This window comes from Lontra canadensis, unplaced genomic scaffold (genome assembly GCF_010015895.1).
Source record: "Lontra canadensis isolate GAN:19392208 unplaced genomic scaffold, GSC_riverotter_1.0 scaffold3, whole genome shotgun sequence".
NCBI classification, from domain to species: domain Eukaryota; kingdom Metazoa; phylum Chordata; class Mammalia; order Carnivora; family Mustelidae; genus Lontra; species Lontra canadensis.
In genome coordinates, this window is record NW_022630997.1 from 23660691 (window position 1) to 23676516 (window position 15826).

Sequence of the window (15826 nt, forward strand, 5' to 3'; positions counted from 1 at the left end):
CAATCTTTATACAGATGCTATAGTCTGAACAAACTTATTACATTAAAACAAATCAAACAAATAATTAAATTAATTAGTAATTAAATTAGTAATTAAAACAAAAAAAATAAACAAATAAAGCTACGACCTGTGGAACGTTCTGGTCTTCTGTGTCAGAAGACAACTATTATGTATATGTAATGGCAGTCTTAGCTATAATCTACAAGCTATGAATTACATGGTCCTATATTTAGTGACTATTACACAAAATATGCCTAGTTTATGTATATAAAAAAGTAAAAATTTACAATCAGAGTTCACACAACTCACTCAAAATTCATTTTTGTTCTTCATTGTGAAGAAATAAAAATGTAGAGAAGAACTAAAATTATAAAGAGTTGGGAAATAATAAAAAAGAGTAAAGAGAAAAAAAAGAATAAAAAAGTGACAATAACAGAAAACATGATATCCTTTTCCCAGGACATCTGATTCTACCCAGAGATAATAGATAGGTACAACTGTATGCTTATGTGCAGGTATGAACACATATGTATGAATACACACAAGTATGAATACACAAGTGCAATTGTGTGTATTCCCACAATACTCTACCTGCTGGCCTATTTTCTTTCCCTATCCTACCTTTTGTTCAGACATCTCTACTCCAAAAATCCATATTCCTACTTCAAGAAAAATCTACAGGTGGCAATTGCATTCATACACCTCTTATTTAACCAAGATAAACTTTTTGCAGAAGTATATTTCTAGAAAAGAAAACACAAAATAAGATTTTCCACAGTGATGATGAACATTTCAAACAAATTATCCTCTCTTTCCCTAGAATGTAATCTATTCCTATAATCTACTCAACATTTACTTTGTCTAATTTAGAATCTACGTAATGTTACTAATACCTGTCCTGGGAATTCAGGACATTTGGGACAACTGACATTTGGGACAACTGCTCCTAGTATCCCCAGGAAAGTCCCTTCTTAACTTTATAAAAACAGCAGCACTAGTAGTAGTTGTAACATAATTTTTAAAAGTTAACAAAACATAATTGATTTTCTCAAATAACACAACAACAACAACAAAAGCTTCAAAAGAAGCCACTCTCACAATGTCAGGTCAACATTAGGTAGCAATAACTATTATGGATTTATGTTTAAGAAAATTCTGGAATTAAAAACTAACTTGTACCTTTTCAAGGTCTGGATCTTGAAAGGGAAATTTACTGATGACTACTTTATATTCTTCTTCATTAACAATAGGGATGGGGCTATAATTATCTTCTTCAAAAATGTCCCTGTTAAGAAAAAAGAAGTGAAAATTTAATATTAAAAAAGTGTATCACTAGAGTGATATAGGACAATACTTACCAAAAAAAAAAAAGGCCATTACTTCAAAAGCATTTTATTAGACAATTCTAAAATTCAATATAAAATAAACTCTGTCCCTCAAAATTCACTTGATCTTAGCCAAAAGGCCGAGAAGCTACTGTCCCTCAAAATTCACGTGCAATCTCTTCCTCCCACTTGTTTTACATCCTCTCAGCATTTTAGTCTTAGTTTTTTACTCTAGAACAATTTTTTTAAAAAGATTTATTTATTTAAGTAATCTCCACACTCAATGTAGGAATCGAACTCATGACCCAAGATCAAGAGTCACATGCTTCACCAACTGCGCCAGCCAGACGCCCCCTAGAACAATTCTTAAGATGTGCAGTCAGAACAAACATCTATAATTAAAAACAAAGCCATGAGATGAAGAGTATTCCAGTTGTATTTCTTGTTAGGGACAACTCTCAAATTGTAAGTATTTTCTCTCTTCCCAACTAGATCATAAATTCCCTGAAGATGAAAACAATGCTTCTATTTATTTATTTTATTTAGTCTTTTCAAAATGTTGTGTTTACAAAAGGACTTCTATATCTAGTAAGGCATAGACAGTTACTACTCACCCAGTACCCTTCTGTTCTCCTACACAGCCCTCTTGCAAAGGCACAGAGCTGTATCACCAGTTTTGGCCACTGGGTTGTGAATGCAAGCGATAGGTGTTGCTTCAAGTCTAACTTATGAGCTAACTGTGTGACTCTCTTTCCAATGGTAATAGGGCAGACCACATGTTGAGAATGTAGAAACACAAATGCAAACAGCCTGGATCTTGGACTACTAGACCTACTAGGGACTTCTGTGTGAGAAATAAAATGTCTATGTTCATCTGCTTAGATATGGGGCATTTTTGTTACTGTAGCTTAACTCAGACTATCCAAATATACTTGCTGTCCAATCATCAACTTTCTTTTAATCAGGAACTCAGCTTGACCAATATTTATTGAGCATCTATTGTGTGCTAGGCTCTGGGGTAACTGTGATGAAAATTCCCTACTTCATGAAGATAAAAGCAAAATCTTTGTTCTCAACCTAAGAGGAGATACACATATGAAAACAAATAATAATGTTTATAATAATGTGTTATATATACAATAGAAGAGGCACAAGGTTGAGAAATAGCACAAAGGAGAAATGATTAAGTTTATCAGATTAGCTGGGCCTATCTCATGGAAAGTTTTATAAAGAAAAGGAGCTCTATAGGGTCTTTCAAGATGAAAAAGAAATACTTCTAAGGAGATTATGGAAGAACAGCACTTCTGAAGGACGGAACATAACAAGAAAAGCATAAGGGGTAAAAAAAAAAAAAAGTATGAGCATGGGAGGGAGTAAACCACAAGTAGTGCAGTACTATTGAAGTGTCAAGTAGACAAAAGACATTGTGTTAAATGAGGCCGGGCAGATGGATAAACTGAGGCACCCAGATTTTAGCCTGGAGTAATAGGTCCACTACATGGAGGATAAACTGGAAAAGGGACATTAATGAACACAGAGGCCAGTGCAAAAGACTAAAGAATAATCTAGATAAAAGGTGATAAGGATCTGAATTAAAGCTGTCCTAGTGGAGCCGAAAGGAGATTTAAGAAGTAGAATATATAGACAGGATTTAAAAACTAAATGAGGATTATGAAGGAAGGTGTAATCTGGATGTATCTGTGGTTTCTAAACAGGGCAAAGGGACAGATGATGTTAAGTGTCACCTCATTAGAGACATTGCTGAGGTAAAGAAGATCTCAAGAGGATATAGTTTGAGCAGTGGATGACTGATATTTCACTGATAAATGGGCCTAGGGTCTTGATGAGAGGCTGGAAATAAAGGCACAGGTTTGTAAATCATGATGGTGTGCAAGATAGATACAATAAGACTGTATGGAATAAAACTCTGTTCACCTAAAATATTGTGAGAGGCTTCAGCTAATTCTATTTCCTTTTAAACAGTGTTTTAAAATAAGGGGTTAAAAGAAAAATTATACTATAGACAACAAACAGATGGTTACCAGAGGGGAGGTGAGTGGAGGGATGGGTGAAATAGGTAAAAGGAATTAAGAGCACACTAATCTTGATGAACACTGTGTAACCACTATACTGTTGAACCACTATACTGTACACCTGAAACTAATATAACACTGTATGTTAACTATATTGGAATTAAAATTTTTTTAAAAAGGCAAGTTACAGGTTAAGAAACTGCTAAAAGGCCTGCTTTTCCCTTTCCCACTCCCCCTGCCTATGTTCCCTCTCTTGCTGTCTCTCTCTGTCAAATAAATAAATAAAATATTTTAAAAAAGAAAAAAAAGAAAAGAAACTACTAGAAGGCCATAAATTACTTACTTTACACAAATGGCAAGGAATCATTTATATGCAAGGAGAGATAATTTATTAAATGGTACATTCACATTCTGAAAATGTTAATGTAGTCTTAAAAGGGATTGTTTACTGAACTGAATTCTATGAACATTTACTGAGTTCTTACTCTGTATAAAGCATTATACTTGGGGCTAGGCAATCAAGAATATAAATATAAACAATACTGGTATTCACAATATAGTTGGAGAGAACCACACATAGATACATAAACTATAATAATAGTCAGACTATAAATTCTATCATGGAAATAGCCAAGTTTTAATTATTCAGTAATGATGACAACTTTTACTTTTTTGCCATTGTGAGGCTATCACTTCACTACTTGTAAAATATTTGAAGATTTAGGTCAGGAATAAGAAAAGCTTAACTTCTGCTACTTCTCTTATTTGTTTCAAGATTTTATTCTTGAAACATATTCTTCTCTTATTTGTTTCAATATTTTATTTTTAAGTAATCTCTATACCACCCAACATGAGGCTCAAACTTACATCCCTGAGATCAAGAGTTGCATGCTATACTGATTAAGCCAGCCAAGTGCCCCTCTGCTACTTCTTAAAAATCTAAGCAAAAAGCATGGTCTAGAAGGGTACTGAAAGTACCCATAATTTGGGAATTACACATTAGAAGTGCCAAGCTATCATTCATTGTCCTCCCCAACTACAATGGAGGATAACATTAATCTTATCTCCATCTGAATGAACCCACTACCTTCCCAGAGAGAAAACAATACCTCATGGTTTCCCCAATCTTGGGGAACAAACTCATTACTAGAAGTCTTTTTTTTTTTTTTTTTTTTAAGATTTATTTTATGTATTCGAGAGAAAAAGACGGAGGGAGAGAGTACATGAGTTCTAGTACAGGGGTAGGGGAGGGAGGCAGAGTGAGAGGATCTCAAGCAGACTCTGCACTGAGCATGCAGCCCGATGTGGGGCTGGATCTCATGACTCTGAGATCATGACCTGAGCCAAAATCTAGAGTAGGATGTTTAACCGACTGAGTCACCAAGGTGCTACCTCATACTAGAAGTCTTATCATAAATAAGAGAAAACACATTATATCATAGCATACACATTACAGATTACCACTCCTATCAATAAGCACTACCTGTATTTCTAAAACGGTAAAGATCAAAAATTGCTGAGACTTAATACATGTTTCATCAAGACTGTCAACTCTCCACTTGAGACAACATCCTGACCACATAACCCCTAAGGAATGTTAACACAAAAAGTGCAAATCAGAATTTAACAAAAGTGTATCTCCTTATGAACCACTTAGGTATTTTAAAAAGATTTCTATCACAGTATTCAGAAGGTCAACCCTCCATAGTTTTGAAAACTGATGAGGCAAATGCCAAGCTGATGTTAAATTCTTTCACATATTTTCTGTTTTAATCTCATCAAGTATTATTGCCTCATCACTCTATCAATTTGGGCAACCTAGATATAAGAGCTCACGATTTACATTTTGAAAGAAAGAAAAAAGGAAGAAAGGGAAGGAAGGAAGAGGGAGGAGAAAAAAGATTTTAGAATTAGGGAACAAAGTTTCTCTTCTCATGGCAATACAAAATTATATAGATCCTAAAATACTTTGTTCATTCCCTGCAGGCAAGTGATTAAAGCAAAAGTAATTTTCCTAATTAGATGCTTTAAAGATTTTTAATCTAATGTTGTTTATAAAAATAGCACTTTCTCCAAACAAAATTTAAAAGGTATAGATCTGTTTCTAATATTAAATACCTTTGATAATCATTTACTGGAGGAAAAAAAAAACTACAGAGATTAGAACTAAGAGTAGTATAATTAAAAATTTATTATAAATGGTCCAGCCACTCTGGGAAAAACAGTATGCTGGTTCCTCTTCCTCAATTTATTAAACATATGTGCCATATAATCCAGCAATTCTACTTCTGAGTATATACCCTAAAGAACTGAAAACAGGAACTTGAACATGTATCTGTACATCAGTGCTCCCAGCAGCATTACTCATGACAGCAAAAAAGGTGCAAATGACCCAACTGTCCATAGATGGATAAATGGATAAATAAAATGTGGTCATATCCATACAACAGAATATTATCCAGCTTTGAAAAAGAATGAAATACTGATACATGCTACAACATGGGTGGACCTTGGAAACATTATGCTGAATGAAATAATCACTGTAGGAGTCCACTTATACGAAGTACCTAGAGTAGCCAAATTCATAGAGACCAAGTAGAATGGTGACTGCCAGGGGCTAGAAGAAGGGATGAGGGAGTTAATGGTTAATTGGTACAGTTTCAGTTTGGGAAGATGAAAAAGTTCTGAAGGATAGTAGGGATTGCTGCAACAATATAAATGAACTTAATGTCACAAAACTGTACATTTTAAAAAGGTTAAAATGACAAAACTTGTTATGTATATTTTACCACAATGAAAATTTGAAATATTTTTTAAAAAGATTTTATTTATTTATTTGACAGAGAGACAGCCAGAGAGGGAACACAAGCAACAGAATGGGAAAGGGAGAAGCAGGCTTCCCACTGAGCAAGGAGCCCGGTGCTCCATTCCAGGACCCTGGGATCACAACACAAGGCAAAGGCAGAAACTGAACGACTGAGTCACCGGGCGCCCCAATAAGCATTTTTTATTGCTAAATGTAAAATCAATCATTTTAGCATTTAACAAACTTTTTCCCTTTTAAAGTTCCATGGCTTTTGGACTAACCTGAAAACTCCAGCCCATTTCTTAAGAAGTGTTTCATTGTATTGATCTCTTATTTCAAATAAAAGGTCAAAAAGTCGGTTCACTGGAAAACCATAACCCTAAAACACAACAAAGTGATAAACAAGTCAAATAAATACATACACTCAGAAAAGAAGTGTTGGGAATACTGAAGAATTGTTTGAAAGTGATCATTATATCATACTGTATGCCATTCTACCAGCACAAAAAGAAGGTATCTTTTTTACTTTCTACTAGGTTGCATTAGGGTAAAAAAGAATCTAGAAAGAGTTTTATGAAGCTGGAATAATTTTTCTATTTCTTCTTTCTTTTCAGTCTGGATTACACTGTTAATCTTAAAAAGTATTAGAAGTCAAGCCTGAGGAAAAGTTCAGGTTTAGTGATCTACATAATGGTATCTTGGAAAGTGATCCCTAAAAAGGATAAAAGAAGACAAGGGAATATATTTTGTCTGAAACAGGCTGGCTTCCTTTTGCACCTTCAGTTTAAGATCGACTTCGCTGTATAGGGAAAAAATAGACCTTTTTATCGAACATACACTCTCCCAAACTTTATTCCTTTCCAACTCGAAAGTCACTAAAATTTTACCCATTTTCAGGACCAAAGATTTCTGCTGTATCAGAGTTTTCCCTTCTTTCCCTTCAAGGTTTCCCCCTTCCTTATTTTTGATCCTACTCCTGCAGGAACTGCTCCATGGACTATCTATTCACTATTATCTTTAACTTCCACTAGTTCCTTTCTCTTTGCTAAATAAATGTGCTAACTACCTACCATCCTAAAACCAAGAAAAGTAATAAAAAAATAAAAAAGCCCTTCCTCAATCTGCTGTGCCCTGCCAGATGACTCCTTTTTTTACTCTCTTCATAGACAAACCTACTACAATCTAACTGCCACTCCTATTCCTTTAAAATTGCTCTCAACAACGTCACAGATTACCTCCTAAATATAGAAGGCGAAGATGTCTCATTCTACATTACCTCTCTTGAAACTCATCTGCTTTGAATTCTGTAACACTACTCTGTCTCTTTGTTCTCCTCTTGTTTATGAACAGTCATCCTTCCAGTTGCCCTTTTTCTTCTATTTCCACCCTTGGATTTTTCTTCTAGGTCTCTAGCATAACCTGACGTCTACTGACTTCAAACATATTTTCTCTGATTATTCTGAATCTACATCTCTAGTTATGCCTCTCTGGAAGTTCCAAATATTTAATTCCAATACCTGTGAGACATCTCCAATCAGTATGCTACAAGCATGCTAAAGTTAACTTACCTCTTCCCTTTCCAACTAAACAAAGTGCTTTTCTTATTTCCTATCTGTGTTAATAGTTCTACCACCAATCCAATTTATCAGGAAAGAAACTTGAAAAACATCTAAACCCCACACACAAACATATCTAATCATTCACCAAATTCTTTTGATTTTACCTCCTTCACAAATCTCAAATCTATCATTCCTCTCTAGGACTTATTTTTTTCCAGAAGTATTCCCATTGCCACTGCTTTATTCGGTCCTTCACAACTCTTGCCTCAACTGAAGTTCCAACCATCTGTCTCTTTCAACTCAATCTATTGCCAAGACTCTTTAAATTATCATTTAAAGTATAAATATGATCATGCCATTCCTCTGGTTAAAAACTACCAAAGATTTATTAAAGTCCCACAATTCTTGCCATAATTTAGATCAAACTAAAGTCCCACAATTCTTGCCATAATTTGGATCAGTTTCATTACCACTATTTGCCCTTCTTTGCTCACACACATCTACTATAGTTTCTATCACAAACTACTCGACCAATCTCATGCTCACCATACTAACCCTCTATCTACAGTTTATACATGCTGTTTTATTTTCTCTGCCATTCATGCCCCTTTCTTGATATGTACCTGATGAATTTATCTTTTAAAATCCAACTCACGTTTTAACTTTCTATACAGATTTTCCCAACTCCTGGAATCAGTTAGACATTCTATCATCTGCGAGGTCAAAGCTTTTTAATATACTGCTATATTAATATGTCTTGTGCATCTTGTTTACAACTAAACTGTAAATTTCTTGAAGGATTTTTATATCTCACTGTCTTACTGATTTTTATATCTCCATCGTTTTACACATCATCTAGCTACTAGTACATGGTGGGTACTCAAAAAATGTTAGTGAATGAAATCATAAATGTTTACTTCTGATTTACTGAATAGGCAATAAATAGGCCCAAAAAAAGGCAAAAAATATGCTAGTGTTAATTTTTAATGTTATTTAGTCAGCTTTAAGTAACAAAATGAAATATGAAAAGAAAATTTTCCTTAGGGTGGCAAAGTGCCAATTTTTAAATACTAATTATCATGCAATATTCTTTAATTTTTGTGAAAGACCCTCCCCAATTCTTTAATTAAAAGGTATAGCTTGAGGGGCGCCTGGGTGGATCAGTCATTTAAGCGTCCCAACTCTTAATTTTGGCTCAGATCATGATCTCAGGGTCGTCAGGCTCCGTGCTGGGCATGGAGCCTGCTGGAGATTCTCTCTACCTCTGCCCCTCCCCACCTCTCTGTCTTACAAAGAAAACCAGCAGCAACAACAAAAAAGTGTAACTTGAAAAGTCAGCATTTATTAACTATGTATAATAAAACCCACCTAATACTCAGCCTGTCAATTTTCAGTGGAATGAAAATACTGCAGGATTGCTGAATAAGTAATAAGGATTCGTTTGTTTTCCTCAATCTTATTTCAAAGAAGTTAAGATTAGAAAGGTACACTTACAAGGGCTTATACATCCATTACTATTACTTTCTAATGCCTCTATTAACCTGAATATTGTCTATTACTCTTCTCCAATTCTCTAGAGATCCTTGGAACCACAGCACGTATTCTACCTTCAATTGTACTCAAAGTGCCAGTTCAGAACAGTTCATTATGGTTTACAAATGGGAGCTTGTACCAGAATATAAATCAATGCAGGAACTTACATTGAGAAAATCTTGCTACAAAATAAATGCCAGTTGATCTAAATTTTGTACTTAGTGATGTAGCTGATTTACATTCTGACAGAAGCTCCTTTTTGCTATGGATCCATAACAGTTTCTGGACTAGTAACCCTTTCCAGACCATTGAGTGGTATCCCTCCCATGCTTTGAGTAGTAATGCTTTGAGTCATTAAGGACAGCAAAACTCCCCCTCACGTTATTTAGAGACAGGCCTAAAAAAATTAACGTAGTCTCTGATAAAACTTACCAGAAGTTTTTTTTTGCCTAGAAATCAGTATTACAGATATATCTGTCACAAAATTTATGAAAACAAAAAATCCACATTATCCCAGTGTTACAGTATAAGGCAGAGAAATTAATAAAGATATAAGACGATAAAATAATTTACTGAAGGAGTATGTGGAATCTTCTTAGGTTTAAGAATAAAGTAGGTAACTATTATTCTAGGACGAAAAGAATCTTGTGATGAAGCAAGGAGTTTCAATTAGCATTTCCCAAAGTATATTATATGAAGCTCTAGATCTATAAGATGTCATATGGGGGGAAAAAAAGACCCAAGGATCAAATATATCAGGAAAATGCTGCATAAGCACCTTCCTTTTGAAATCATATGGTATAAATTCGCTCTGAGAAAGACTTTTAGTGGAGAAATCTGTTTTACTTCACTTATTTCCCAAATGTTTTAGAACACAGAACTCTTTTTAAAGTAACATCTATTATCACACTTTGGAAAATGTTAACCTATATTTCACAAAATGTTCTTCCAACCATAAAAATCCCAAAAGTTTAAACATGAAAACAAAATGCAACAATTCTTGACCATCCATGATCAAGAAAAAGGGACAAGCTTAAAATTTATTCAATTTTAACCTTATTTCTAGAAAAAGAAAAAAAGCAAGACACAAAGAAGTAAAGTGATTTGCTCAGTCCTAGTACACCTGAAATTAGGAAGAAAATGAGTGGATACAGCTTTCAAACTGTATGTTTTCATATTTGTTATTACACTTAAAAATCAAAACAATCCCGAAAACTTGGAACAAAACCATTTTCATGAGGATCTGAAGCTTAGGAAACCTATAAATATACAATTAGTCAATAGAAAAGGTACAAACTCAGGGTCTTGTGTGACTCCCAGAGCCCATGCTAAGGCAGAACTTGCATTTTCTCATTTCTAGTTCAAAGTTCTTTCCACTCTACCGTGCACTTTTTTTTTTTACTACAAAAATAGTTGATCTAGACAAAAACTTTATTCTAACTGAATGACCATATTTTATTTATTTTTTTAAAGATTTTTTTTTATTATTTATTTGATAGAGACACAGCAAGAGAGGGAACACAAGCAGGGGAAGTGGGAGAGGGAGAAGCTGGCTTCCCATTGATCAAGGAACCCAGTGTGGGGCTCGATCCCAGGACCATGGGATCATGACCTGAGCTGAAGGCAGACACTTAACGACTGAGCCACTCAGGTGCCCCAAATGACCAATATTTTATTTATTTATTTTTTAATTTAAAGATTTTATTTATTTATTTGACAGACAGAAATCCCAGGTAGGTAGAGAGGCAGGCAGAGAGAGAGGAAGGGAAGCAGGCTCCCCGCCAAGCAGAGAGCCCGATGCGGGGCTTGATCCCAGGACCCCGGGATCACGACCTAAGCCAAAGACATAGGCTTTAACCCACTCAGCCACCCAGGCGCCCTCAAATGACCAATATTTTAAAAGATGGTAATAATTCCTGAGCTCTCTCCAAACTTCATAATCAGGAAGCTGGGGAGAATGAAAAGTCTTGGGTAATAGGGAATACCAATACATAAGCAAACATTTGTTTACTACTAATTTATTACCATTAATCCATAATAAAAATAAATAAGCATGTTCTGTATTTTGTATATCTTTAAGTGGTCAAAATAGACATTAAATGAATGTTAGATTATCACCCACCTGCAAAGTATCTGCAAATATTACAATGAGATTCTTCAGCTCCAGCACAAGATCAGGATCAGTACAATAAGACTGGGGGAGAGAGGTGGAGGGATGGAAATACAAAGAAACAAATATAAACCAGAGTCATTTGGTTAAAAACAAAACCTGAAAATATTTCCTTTAGTATGCCAGAATTCCAATAAATTTAAAATCTTGGTTATCAGTTAGATCCATGGCTGGTTTCATCTATTCAGTAAGAATACTTAGAGAAAGACCATAACATAATGTACCTGAAGTATCTATATTATATGAAAAGAAATTTTCCTAAAATTTGCATGCACTAACCTCTGGTCAAAGCAATGATGCTTATATTTCTAAAAGTTTCCAGATTTTAAGGAACTAGTTATATTTAAACTAGTTATATTTAAACTGAAAAATGGTTTATATATAGACCACATATTTTTACTTTTCTATTATTTTTCTATTATTATTTTTACTCTCTTATAAAAGAGATATAACATATTACTTTTTCCAATATAAGAATGACAACTGAAGTATTTTCTTAATAATTCACCGAAAGTAATGAAACTCATTCTGTCCCCTTCACAGCATTTAGTAAGATTTTGTGTGATATGCTGCATTTAATACCTTATGACTTTGTATTTGATGTCATATAATTAATAGGAAGCATACTATAATTTTACATATTCAGAGCTGGTCTGAATATAAACCATAATAATAATATTTTGTTCCTTACTAATATGTTAGAAAAAGTTATAGTTCCCTGGATAAATACTGTATAAAGAATCTATAATCCTATAAATAGAAATCTAAATACTACATAAGCTAATAATCATTTAAAATATTTTCAAGCTGTATTCTCAATAATAAAATTATAAATAATAATTACAAAATTTTAAGTATGTGGAGATTTTCCTGATGAACTACTAAAACTGTCTTAAGAAAGTCTATAATCGATTATTAATTTCAACAGTCTCTATAAATAAATAACACTAACATACTACTTCCACAAAAGGTATTATTATGCAAATATTTAGTCATTTCACTTTCATTCATAAAAAAATCTCCCAATACATAAAGGTTCATTATTTCAAATGAGTTCAAATTTTGACAATTGCGTATTTTTAAGAAATGTATAATTGTATTACTGCAAACAAATTAGAAACATCGAAGAACAAATTCAACTGAGTTTTAATGGTGGAGTTTATTTTGAAAACAAAGAATTTGGGATGATAATTAAAAACCCTTTCTTCACGGTGCTTTTCAGTGATCTAATGAAGAGGTCAGTTGAGACTAATGAGACCAGCTTAATTCTTCATTTTCTATAATGCTGGACTAAAAGTGCTTTGGGAAGCCCCAGTCAGTTGCAAAATCACAGCCCAGTATTGCCAAACAAAAGCCTAACATTACTACTTCTAAATTTGAGCTGTTACCAAAAATGCAGAATGTTGGAGGTATGGTTTTCTTCTGACATTATACATTTCAGAAGTTCTTAAAGTAAATGAATTAAAAATTTAGTAACATAATTTGTCTGACTTACTGAATGAGCTCTAAGGACAGCAATTATCTTTGAGAGGGCCATGTTCCAAAGTTCATCAGTGTATGCCCTGGTTACTAATCCTTGGGTCACATGTAAAATGTGATCTTCCACCACAAAGAACCTAAAAACAGTAATTACCAACATAACATGTGTTAAAAAAAAATTAAAGCCCAAATAGAAAACAAGCAGTTCTGACATTTAACATAATATAAAAATAATAGTTATTTCCATATTAGATACATACCCTACAATTTGAGTGAAATATCTTCTATAGCCATCAACTGTTTCATGCTTCAAATGAAAAATAAAAATTAATTTAAACCAACAAATACTGGTAACATAAAAGTTCCAAGTCACTATAACATTTATTAACAAATATTTAGAGAGTCTACTATATATTGCACACATTTTTTAAAGGACCAGAGATACACTAGTAAAAGCCAAAAAGTTCTTACCCTCATGGAACTTACATTCAAAAGGAGACAGACAATAAACAAGTTAAGAAGTAAATATGATATCAGAACCCTCTTCTCAGCAAGCAAGCCATCATAATTTCTCACTTGTGCTGTTATATCATTCTCCTACTCAGTCTCCCCAGCTTTCGGGCTTGCTCCCTACAGTCTATTCTCCAGACAGCTGTCAGAATGCTACTTTCCAAAGAGTAATCAGATCATCGTATCTTCTGCTAAAAACCTTCGAGTGACTTTATATCTGATTCATAATAAAAGTCAAACTCCTTAAAAATGATCCATAATTGCCTCTTAATAATTTTAACAAAAGGCATATAGGAAAATATTTGATTATTTGAATTTCATTCTTAGAAGTTTGTTACATGAAATATTTCATTATTTTAATTAAGTTCAAATGTTACATTTTGTATATTTCATAAGTACGGTCAAAATTTTCAAACATCTGGGGTGCCTGGGTGGCTCAATGGGTTAAGGCCTCTGCCTTCAGCTCAGGTCAAGAACCCGGGGTCCTTGGATCGAGCCCCACAGCCGGCTCTCTGCTCGGCAGGAAGCCTGCTTCCTCCTCTCTCTGCCTGCCTCTCTGCCTACTTGTGATCTCTGTCAAATAAATAAATAAAATCTTTAAAAAAAATTTTTTTTTCAAACATCTGGGGTTTTTTCAGGCTGTAGGAAAACAAGTGTTTTTATCTTTTAGCTTTAAAATACTATGATGGGGGCTCCTGGGTGGCTCAGTGGGGTAAAGCCTCTGCCTTTGGCTCAGTTCATGATCCCAGATCCTGAGATTGAGGCCCCCCAACCGCCACCGGCCATAGGGCTCTCTGCTCAGCGGGGAGCCTGCTTCCCCCCTCCCCCCACCTGCCTCTCTGCCTACTTGTGATCTCTCTCTGTCAAATAAATAAATAAAAATCTTTAAAAAATAAAATACTATGATCAGAGAGAAAGGAGTTTACATGACACCAGACCTGTGACATTTCCTGACACTTGTTTTATAATATGCATATAGTCACATTTTATAATGTCCCATGTGTGCTTGAAAAGAAGATGTTTCTACAGTTGATGAAACAGGCTTCTACATGTTCCATTAGATCAAGTCTATTATTAAGCATGTTGTTTATTCTTATTTATATTCTACCTATTTGGTTTATTACATACTGAGACATGCTTAAAAATCCACTATGGATTTTCTACTTATCCTTTCAGTTGTGCCAATCTGGCATTATACATTTTTGAGTCAATGTTATCAAGTGCTTATTGGTTTCAATTATCATTTTTTATCAACTCTAAGACATGAATTTTTTTATCATTCTAAATCTTTTTATATTATGTGAAAGTATATACTCTGCTTCTACTCTTTTACTGGTTACTCCAGAAATTATATTATGCATACTTAAGTAATCAAACTCTAAAATCAATCAATATTTTATTTTTACTCTTCTGGACAATTCAGAAAATTGTAGCACAGTTTCATTTCATTAACTCCCACCTCATGTTTATGCTTTTGTTGTGTATTTTAATTCCATCTTGTTTTAAAGTCCATAATATTTTATTAACATTATTTTCTACAGTTGACATAGATTTGCCCACATATTTATACTTTATTTGCTATTCATTCCTTCTAGCATCTCATATCTTTCATTTGGCATCACTTTCCTTTTTCCTGAAGTAGGTTCTTTAGAACTTCCTTAGTTAAGGGTGCCTCAGTGGCCAACTCTCCTCTCTTCTTTGTCTGAAAATGTCTATCTTTGCCTTTGTTTCACTGGATATAGAATCCGAGGTTAAAAGTTATTTCCCTTTGGCATTTAAAATATTCCATTGTTTTCATTTCTTGTGGGTAAAAACCTAGGAGCAAGACTGCTGGATTGTGTGATAAGTGTATGCTTAACATTATAACAAACTGCCAAACAATTTTCCAAATTGGCAGCATAATTTTTATACCACGAGAAGTGTATGAGAGTTCCAGTTGCTCCACATCTCACCAGCACTTGCTATTATAAATCTTTAATTTTAGTCATTCTAGTAGGTATGTAGTAGTATCTCATTGTGGCTTTAATTTGCATTTCTCTGATGAAAAATGATATTGAACATCTTTTCATGTGCTTATTTTTCATCTGTGTATCTAGTAAAATGCTTACTTGGATCTTTTATCCATTAGTTTGTCTTTAATTATTTAGTTAAATTCTTTATATATTCTGAATACAAGCCCTTTGTTAGACATGAGTTTTACAAATATTTTCTCCCCATTTGTATCTTGTTTTTTCACTTTCTTGACAATGCCTTCTGAAGAGTAGTTTTTCATTTCAATGTTCAATTTGAATTTCTTTCTCTTACAGTTCATGCTTTATATATCTCACCCTAAGAAAATACTGCCTAACCCAAGGTCAAAAAACCTTTGTTTTTTCTAAAAGTTTCATAATTTTAGCTCTTGCATTTAGGTC

General features: G+C 33.9%; 1 protein-coding gene across 4 annotated transcripts in view; it reads right to left on the minus strand.

The window, feature by feature from the left end:
* EXOC6 (exocyst complex component 6) overlaps positions 1-15826 on the minus strand; it is a 236092-nt gene that overhangs the window by 112382 nt on the left and 107884 nt on the right. For all 4 annotated transcript variants that reach the window (XM_032836304.1, XM_032836314.1, XM_032836324.1 and 1 more), the window contains 5 exons: positions 13166-13212; positions 12922-13042; positions 11379-11450; positions 6446-6543; positions 1180-1285 (listed from right to left, as the gene is read on the minus strand). In XM_032836304.1, coding sequence (XP_032692195.1) covers positions 1180-1285; positions 6446-6543; positions 11379-11450; positions 12922-13042; positions 13166-13212 — 444 coding nt within the window. The remainder of the gene's footprint in view (positions 1-1179; positions 1286-6445; positions 6544-11378; positions 11451-12921; positions 13043-13165; positions 13213-15826) is intronic.